The sequence below is a fragment of the Nesoenas mayeri genome (genome assembly GCF_963082525.1).
Source record: "Nesoenas mayeri genome assembly, chromosome: 18".
In the NCBI taxonomy this organism is placed as follows: domain Eukaryota; kingdom Metazoa; phylum Chordata; class Aves; order Columbiformes; family Columbidae; genus Nesoenas; species Nesoenas mayeri.
The window spans coordinates 11345957-11355206 of NC_137566.1; the positions used below are offsets into that span (position 1 = coordinate 11345957).

The 9250-nt window shown below is 54.3% G+C and overlaps 1 protein-coding gene across 1 annotated transcript in view; it reads left to right on the forward strand.

Moving 5' to 3' along the window:
- The window catches only part of DAB2IP (DAB2 interacting protein), a gene marked incomplete at both ends in the record, with an annotated part of 105037 nt that extends 96006 nt beyond the window's left edge, over positions 1 to 9031 (forward strand). The window contains 5 exons of the mRNA XM_080355989.1: positions 594 to 1467; positions 3170 to 3322; positions 6227 to 6420; positions 7244 to 7331; positions 8864 to 9031. Coding sequence (XP_080212115.1) covers positions 594 to 1467; positions 3170 to 3322; positions 6227 to 6420; positions 7244 to 7331; positions 8864 to 9031 — 1477 coding nt within the window. The remainder of the gene's footprint in view (positions 1 to 593; positions 1468 to 3169; positions 3323 to 6226; positions 6421 to 7243; positions 7332 to 8863) is intronic.
- Between the last annotated feature and the right edge of the window lie 219 nt (positions 9032 to 9250).

The window sequence follows — 9250 nt, forward strand, 5'->3', positions numbered from 1 at the left end:
AAGCTACTGCAAAGCTCTTTCTTCCTGTCCCCAAGAAATCAATATTGCGTGAATGAACGTTAGAGCAGGAGGAGTGGGTGGATAACCGGTAACCTTCAGCTGCCAGGCTTCAGCTCGCGGTTAGCGCTCTGTCTGCCCCGTGTGGATCGTGCCCCCGTGGCGTTCCACGCTGTACAGAGGTTGTCCCGAGGAGCTTTCAGCCAGGGGACAGAGCAGAGGACACGGGAGCGGTGTGGGAACAGCCAGCTGGCAGCAGACAGGGTGACAGGTGCTGTCAGCGTGATGAGCAGATCCAGCCGGGGCGGCAGAGCCCGTAGTGTGTCGGTGATGCCTCCTGCGCAGCCCCGCAGTCCGCACCCCTCACTGCCCCGCGGGGCCGGCCAGGGCTCCCCGTGTCCCTGCTGCCCTCCCTGTCCCTCCCTAGGCAGCCCTGCCCATGTGCCCGCAGGGGCCGGGGCATCCCTGTCCCGCACCGCTGCACCACGCTGATTTCTTCTGAGTGATTTCGTTTTCCTGCTCTGGTGCAGCATTCACAACTCTTCTTTTTTGTTTTGTTTTCCTCTCCTCTTCCTTACGCACTGACTTCCCCGCAGTCTGATAGATTTCACACGGTTACCATCTCCAACCCCTGAAAACAAGGACTTGTTTTTTGTCACAAGGTCTGCTGGGGCCCAGCCCTCGCCTGCCCGAAGCTCCAGTTACTCAGAGGCCAATGAGCCCGACGTGCAGATGTCTAATGGCAGCAAGAGTTTGTCCATGGTGGACTTGCAGGACAATCGGCTCTTGGACAGTGGGGCCAACGCGCCCGGCACGGCTGACTCCCTCAATGACAGTCAGTCGTCCCTCGGGCAGTTGCAGGGCGTGTGGACCACGCGGACTCAGCAGAACAGCGTGACGGGCATGGCCACCGTGCGCCGGGTGGGCCAGACCCCCACCACGCCGAGCGGCGAGAGCGCGCCGGGCCGGCCGCAGCTCCTGGCTCCCCTCTCCTTCCAGAACCCCGTCTACCAGATGGCGGCCGGGCTGCCGCTGTCCCCCCGCGGCCTGGGCGACTCCGGCTCCGAGTGCCACAGCTCGCTCAGCTCCCACAGCAACAGCGAGGAGCTGACGGCCAACAAGCACGGCTTCGCCGCCCCCGCCGCCAGCGAGGACTTCGCCCGCCGGACGGGAGAGCTGGCCCGCCGGCAGCTCTCGCTGACGGAGAAGGGCGGCCAGCCCACCATGCCGCGGCAGAACAGCGCGGGACCGCAGAGGCGGATAGACCAGCCGCCCCCGCCGCCCCCGCCCGTCTCGCGGGGCCGGACGCCGCCCTCGCTGCTGAACACGGTCCAGTACCAGCGACCCTCCAGCGGCAGCATGATGTCCTCCTCGCCAGACTGGCCCGGCAGCGGCGCCCGCCTGCGGCAGCAGTCCTCCTCCTCCAAGGGCGACAGCCCCGAGATGAAGCAGCGCACGATGCACAAACAGGTGAGTTCGGGGGCTGTCCCAGCGCTGGGCGGTGAAGGGACCAGGCGGGGTCAGCCTGTGGGTTTGGAGGAGGAATTGGCCAGTGGGGATCGCTGCAGAGGGGGTCTGTCACTGGCTCTGGGTTACCGCATCGGTGCTGGCCCCGTGGTGGCATTGCACGTGGGGATGAACCTCGGCTCTTGCGCCCAGCTTGGCCTGAGATGGAGGCCCTCAGGGATGTGGACACAGACCAGCGTTCCTTCTCCATGTTCCTCCGTCAGCGTGTGACTGCCGCACGGCAGCATGTGGCAGAGACAGGATGGCAATGGCCGCTGAGCCTCCGTCCTGCGCTACCATCTTGTCACCGCTTTGCCTCTCCATGCCCAGGCTCTCATCCCATGCCATAGCCAACCCCGCGCCATCTCCCCAACCTGGACCAGGCCCTCATCTCTTGTACCCAAGAGTCTCCCTGATCATCTCTTATAACAAGAGTCTCCCTGCCGCTGCTGCCGTGTCCCCAGAGCCGCGGTGCCCTGGACACGCGTGTTGGCAGCGGGGAGGTGGGAGCAGCGGGCAGGGCTGTGCTCCCCACCGACAGTGACGTTCTACTGGGCAGCGGTTCAGGTCCCAGACCACACGCTGGTCTGCATAGAAATACATTTTGCAATTTGTGGTGCTAAAATTGAAAACAGTAGGTCTCAGACCCAGGGCCTTCTGCTTTTCCTGGCATGGACAAATTGTTTTTTCTAGTGCTCATTTATTCCTATGACATTTCAGAACTAACCCTATAGAAAATTAACACAGTGGGGCCTCTCAGTGCCTAAAGGAAGAGTTTTAAAAGTAATACAAACCCAGAGAATATGGACAAATGGCAAGAGCTCGCTGCATCTCAGCCCAGACACAGTATTAAGGCACCTTTTCAGCAGTTGAAAGAGCAACAGAGCTGGTGTAACTACTTCTCTGCCTTGGTCAGCGCTGCTTTATCAGCCCCGTCCAGAACAGTTCTGTGCTTATGATACTGATTCATATGCGCTGACATTAGCAAGCACAGCACGTAGCAGCGTTGGGATAATGTGGATCAATACTCATTAGGTACAGAGGGCACAGAGCTCTGCAAGCAGAGCAGCCTGTTCAGTAGCAGAATTTATTCCCGAAAGACGACGGTGAAGCCGGGTGACCTTCGGAAAGCCCTGGCCGAGGCGTGTCTGCGGATCTGTCCTCCAGCCACCCGTGTTGCCCTCGCAAAATTTCTCTCAAGACCTGAAGTCCTCAGATTGCCTCTCCTACCCTTAATTTGCCTATTTTACTTGTATGTCAGCAGCACCCATAAACCATCATGAAACTGCTGATAGTTGGTGGTACTAAATGCTGTTTGAGAGCAAAGAAATCCCATTTGGTGGCCATTTCAGTGAAGTCCCCAAACCTCGTTCCTGCCATCCAGAAGCTCTACCTCTGGGAGTTCATCTGCTGAAGTGACTTCCAAGCTGTCCCAGGCCAGAGCAGACGTCTTTTCTCACTTCTTCAGAGAAGGAAGAACAAGGCAGGAGGATTTCATGGACATCCCTTACCAGAGGCCCGAGCACTCTGGTGGCTCAGAATGCTGGTTGCTGTTTGAGCAGCGTGGGAGAGGGCGCAGGGCTCACTCGGAAGGAAATTCTCTCCATTTTCATGACCATTTCTGTTACAGGTTTTTCTTTTGTCATGGTTGTATGTTTCATTGTAGGCCCCTTCTCCTGTGAACCCCAATGCCCTGGACCGCACTGCTGCTTGGCTTTTGAATATGAACATGCAGTTTTTAGAAGATGAAAGCATTGACCCAGATTCCAAGCACAGGGATAAGCTCAGGAATAAGGACGAGCTCAGCCAAGCAGAAAAGGTAAAACCTGATTGGATTGAAACAAGTTTCTAAATAGAGAGAGGATTTCCTTGAATGTGGTTCATGTGAGCGCCCTGGGGACAAGGTGGGCTGTGCGGCACGTCCCTGCCCAGGGTGTCAGTTTGCCCTGCGACCTGCTCAGCCTCACGGGGCACTTCTGGGGAAGGTTTGGGAGGTTTTCACACACTTGGTGGCTGGAATTTCGCTCTGATGAAAACGAGTAAGAAAAATAGGAGCCAGGAATCAAGTGCCAGTGCTGCTCTGCAACAAACTCTAGGTACAGGGAGCCTTGTCCCTCACAATGGGGACATGTAGCAAGCAGCAGCTTCCGTGTCAAAAGGCTGTAAACAGACCTAAAAATTAAGTCCAGCTCCTGGTCTGAGAGGCAGCGCTGGGGCCTGGGGAGACTCACTGGTGCAGTGACACTGCCCTGAGCTCGTGCCTGTGTCACACAGGCTGGGCCCTGCAGGGAAGAGACCGCGCAGGCCTGGCTGGGGGTGAAGGAGGGTTAGAAATATGGAGGCAGCAGCCGGGGGCTGAGAAGATCCCGTCTTTGCTGGTTGCTGCTCCTGCAAGGTGCTTTCTCAGCAACCTGGCCCTGCCGGGACCGCTGCGGTCGGGCACAGAATTTGGGATGTTTCCTCCGTGTGCTGCTCTGCTGTCACACCAGCCGGTGTCACCCCCTGGTTCCACAGAACTGCAGGCATCACCCTCCCTGAGCCTCTTTCCTGTTTTTCCAGTGCAGATGTGTTTCTGGTTTTGTTATGATAGCCTTCCTGTTCTCGTTCTGCTGTGCTGTATCATTTTGGGATTGTCATGTTGTTTTCAAGTGCAATGCCAAAGGCAGGTATTTTAGGGACTGGGAGGTACAAGGCGATGGCTCCTGGCTGCCCCAGGAAAAGTGTGGCAGAGTTTTGTGAGAGCTCAGCCCCTTTCTTACTGGTTTGCTGCTCCTTGTGTGTTCCTGCAAATACACAGACATGTACTGCTCAGATAGCAGCTGACACATAAAAACGTACGTGTTTAGCAGAGGTATAGAGGTATAGCCAAGCAGAGACAGCAGCTGGCAGCAGATCCAGAGAGGCCGTTCTCAGACTGGTGCATCAGGCACTGGGCTGTGGCTGCGTTTGCTCACAGAAGGGCTTTGGAAAGGGGTCAGTGCTCAGTGAGTCTGCAGCGCAGAGGCCGGTGCCGGACTGTGCTGCGGCGGAGGGACTGCAGCCCGCTGACGCGCCAGGGAGCCCGCAGGATGCCGTACATGCCAGGGCTGGCCAGCACGGGCCCTGCTCAGGGTACACGCTGGCATTACCAGTTCTGACAGCGTTACACAAACCAGTCCCTGTCCCAGGTGCAGCGGAGCCTCCAGGAGCCTGCTGTCTCATTGCCATGCAGCATCTTTTACTTTGCTGTCACATCAGTCACTGACATTAAAGATCACCATTAGCATAATCTCTCTCCCCATTACTGTAAGACGTGAATGGTAACCAAGAGTGAGACAAGTGTTCTAGAGACAGGAGCGACTCCTTCGGTCTCTGAGGCCTCTGCTGCTATCATTTGAGCTCACTTACGCTGCTCCTATTTTAAGGCTAGGGTAGGTATTTAATTGTTCCTGTTCAAGCAACTCCCTTCTGTCTGACTTAAGTGCTTCTGTGCAACTGTATGGGCGTCTGCGTTCCCTCATCGCTCCAGGTTACATGTGCAAAGTGTGTCGTTTCAGTGCTGCAGTAAATGCTTTGCTAAAGGGGAAACAGCGTGCCGGGAAGCGCGGGCCCAGCCGAGGCAGGAGAGCTGCTCTGCCCCACCGCCCCGGCAGCACTCGGGACTGGGACACAACCGAGTCCATCCATGGCCTGAGTGCTTACACAGGTGGCCATGGCCAAAACAAGAAGGCTGGTGGGTTTTTTTTCAGCTACCCATGTAAAGACACAATTTCTGTGAGTTCATGAACAACTTGTGGCTTTGTAACAGACTTCATGACTCAGATGGGAGCCTTTTTCCCATATCTGACTCTAAAAAGCAGCTTGTCAAATCATCAGCTGCATGTTAACTCTAAGGTTATTCCAGTTGAGATTTTCTTTTTTAAAGAAAATTTCCAACGGTATTTTTTTGGAAATTAAGGTGGGTTTTTTTGGTACAGATACACACTGGGTTTCCCTTTAGCAAAGCAAGTTGTACTGAATGCTCTGCTTCTGCAATAGCTGAACCCAGCTTTACTGACTTAGCTCTTACCTTCTTGATTGCTGTATGTGATTCTTCTGCTGCTGCTTTTTAGCTTCATCCGAATGAACGGTACAACTGTGGGGTGTTGGGTTCATGCAGCAGCTCTTCTCGGATTGAACCCGGTTTGATATCTGATTGCACAGTTAAAATGCTGGGCCCAAGAGGCGGCGGTGGCGTCCATCTGTCCCTGCTGCAGAGCCGCAGCCTGGCAGGAGGCACGAGCAGCTCCTCCTTGGCTTCCAGCACCTCCAAACCACGCCCGTTTATTGTCGTAGACTGAAGAGCTCATGCGTAAACCCAAAATCCCACCAGTGCAGCTTCTCCTGCCTGTGCTCAGCACTGTGCCATTAGCGCGAGGAAGGCGCTGGCTGCGTTTGCCATTCGCTCCCTCTAACCTGCATCCCCCTGTGAAATGCCAGACTGTGCTAACAACCCATTCTCTGAACCTGCCAGTGACCCACCCGCCCCGTGGAACGCGGCGTCGCTCCTAGCGCAGTGGAGAAGACTGAAGAGGAGGTGTCGGCAAGCGGGGTTATCTGAGCCGGGTTTGCCACTAGTCTGACGCAAGGAGAGGGGCGTGATGGGGTTCTGGGGAAACCCTGGCAAGGGCAAAGCCCTACTGGGTAACGTGCCACATGTGTTTTCTCCTCCTGTGTCTGTCCTTGCGTGCTGTAGTACCAGCAGGACCTGGTGGTGCTGCAGGACAAGCTTCGCATCTCCAACAAGAAGCTGGAGGAGTATGAGACTCGCTTCAAGTGCCAGGAGGAGACGACGCAGAAGCTGGTGCTGGAGTACCAGGCCAGGCTGGAGGAGAGCGAGGAGCGGCTGCGCCGGCAGCAGGAGGATAAGGAGATCCAGATGAAGGGCATCATCAGCAGGTACGGGGAGGTGGGTGGGCTGGGGGTGACGGTGGTGCAGGTGGACAGGCTGGTGCTAGAGCTGACCCTTGCTCAGGAGAACTGGGTTTCTTCAGAGGTGCAGGCACGTTTTACAGCATTTGTTCACTTTCTGCCTCTCTGGGTTACAGCCTGGGGGGGATTTAAAGCCCTGACTCTGAGTAACCCTCATTACCTGATAGTTTCCTGAGTCACAAAGGCAAAACTTCAGGAGGGGAGGGCTGGCAACCCACTCCACCTCTCGGAGGACCTGGCAGGTTTGGTTTTCTGTTCATATGAGCAATAGATGTAACAATTAAAATGTTCTTTTCCTGACGTTTATCTAAAGATCTTATTACCATCCCCTCAATCCAAGCTGTAAATCCCTTTCTCCCACCCAGTGGGATGTGGCACTTGCATTTGTCTGGGACAGAGACTGTTCCAGTGCAGGTAGCTTCACCTTTACCTGAGCCAGGCCAAATCGGTGCTTTTAATCAGTCTTCCCTGTTCTGTATCACTTAAGCTTCGGGACAGTCTGCTGCAGAGATCTCTAGAGAGGGGTTAGAACCAGAAAAAAAGACTGGTCCTGAACTATTGGCTTGCATGTAAGAAGAGGTAGCACCAATGACCGTGTGTGTTCTTCGTGCTCAGTTGCACACCTGCATTTCCTACAACACCCCTTCGCTTCCTTGGTGTCAGGGTCTAAATGAGGACACGATCTGTATCGTTCACTCCAGGTGGCTGATTTAGATGCGTGTGAGACTAATACCTGCGCTTAGCAAAGCTCAACAAATGTAATTTGTTTTCTTGTCTGTTTGGCTCCCAGACTGATGTCAGTTGAGGAGGAGTTAAAGAAGGACCATGCAGAAATGCAGGCGGCTGTGGATTCCAAGCAGAAGATTATTGATGCACAGGTGAGTCCCCGATACCAAGGGCTGCAGCACTTTGGGGGTGTCTCCCCGCCCCGAGCGTGGTGCGGCCGTGCGTGGGTGAGTCAGCAGCTGCGGTCAGCGACAGAGCGGGACAGGCTCCAGCAGGGGGTGATTTATTTCACAGCATTCGCATTCGTACAGCCGTTTGCAGCCTTGGAGCCTGGCAGGTGACACACAGGGTGGGGGGGTGGCAGCTTGTGGAAGGATCATGCCCACAAATCAGTCAGTTTGTGGAAGGATCATGTTGTTGGCTCAGTCCAGAGCTTTGCTTGGTGCTTCGTGTTCCAGTAACACTTGCAGGATGTGGGTACAAGGAACACAGAGCCCGGCCAGAGCAAACCCACAGGTTGTTTTAGCCTTTAGGTTGTGTCTTTCAGGATTGGGAAGCTCAGTTATTGCTATAGATTACAGTGGCAGGGGAGCATCAAATGATGGGTGCAAAACACTGTGTGGAAAAGAGAATCTGAAAATATGGTCCATAATCTTTTCATTTGTCTAGGCAGAGATCAGCATCTTCTGAGCAGCAAGGTTTTCCGACAGGTTGTGGCTAGGTGATGGGATATTCTAGGCTTACTCCTAACAACCCTATTAATCACTTGTGAGTCTCTACTCATGGCTAATTTACCGTATAGATAATTAAAAACGAGGTGAGACAGTAGTAATTTTTTGAAAAGAATCATTGTTTTTCTGGAGGGTAATTTGGTCAAAGCTTGTAAATCATCGTGTTCCCTTCTGTGCCGTGGCAAAGCCCAGCGGAGACAGGGCATCCATGGGGCTGCACAGCCTGGCCTGTCTCCTGCACCTCCCGTGTGGCTCATGGTGAGAGCCACTCTACACCTTCTCTTTTGGCATCTCAGGCTGTCCGATAGCGTTGGACGGGTTCATACGGACCTCCAGTGTTACAGGCAAACCGCCGTGCCCCTGAGGTGCTGCTGTCCTGCTGGTGGCAGACAGAGAAGGACGATGACTTGTTGGGTGTCACAAAGAGCAGGAGCTGCAGAATCGGGCTGCAACACAGGAGTTCGTGCTTCCGTCCTTACGATACTGTAGTTGGTGAGAGTTGCCATCAAAGCCATCCTGGGAGGCCACAAGTCATTTAAACTATTAATTTACACTAACAAAATCAATTAAACACTGGCAGGAATAACTATCTTGGGAGAGCTTGGTTTTAGAAAAGGAATCTTATCATCTTTGTAACAGCTGCAGTTGAGCAAACAGTACAATGAATTTCTGTATAACTGAAGAATTAGAGAAACTGTTATCTCCATTTTCTTCAGGATGCGAAAATGAACTGAGCTCAGACACACAAGCAAAGTACATTTGTGGCCCTGCTACTAGCATCAGGTTTTTTTTAAATCATGTGTAGCACCTAAAAACGTGGCAGGTAGGAATGCCAAAGAGAAGGGTCCTGCTCCAAGAGGCCTCTATGTCGCTGCTGGGACAGGCGCTGCTATCAGAGGGACAAGTCTCCGTGCGTCTCCACTAACCCGTCCCCTCTGCCCATTCGTTTGCAGGAGAAACGCATTGCTTCACTGGACGCTGCCAACGCACGGTTAATGAGTGCCCTTACTCAGCTGAAAGAGAGGTACAGCATGCAGACACGTAATGGGATCTCCCCCACAAACCCAACTAAATTGCAGATTACAGAGAATGGAGAATTCAGAAACAGCAGTAATTGTTAACCCGCGGAGGGTGCTGCCGCAGGAGAGGAGGCCTGGCCAGAGAGACCGTGCAGCAGCAGGTGTGAGCCGCGGCTTCAGAGAACGGCTGCTCTCCCCAGAGAACCCAGCTCCTTACTGCGGACGGCGCGCGTGACTGAGCCCGTGTGCAAAATGCTAATGCCAGCACATTGAGGGGACGGGAAGATCGAGTGTGAGATGAGTGGCATAAGGAAATAACAT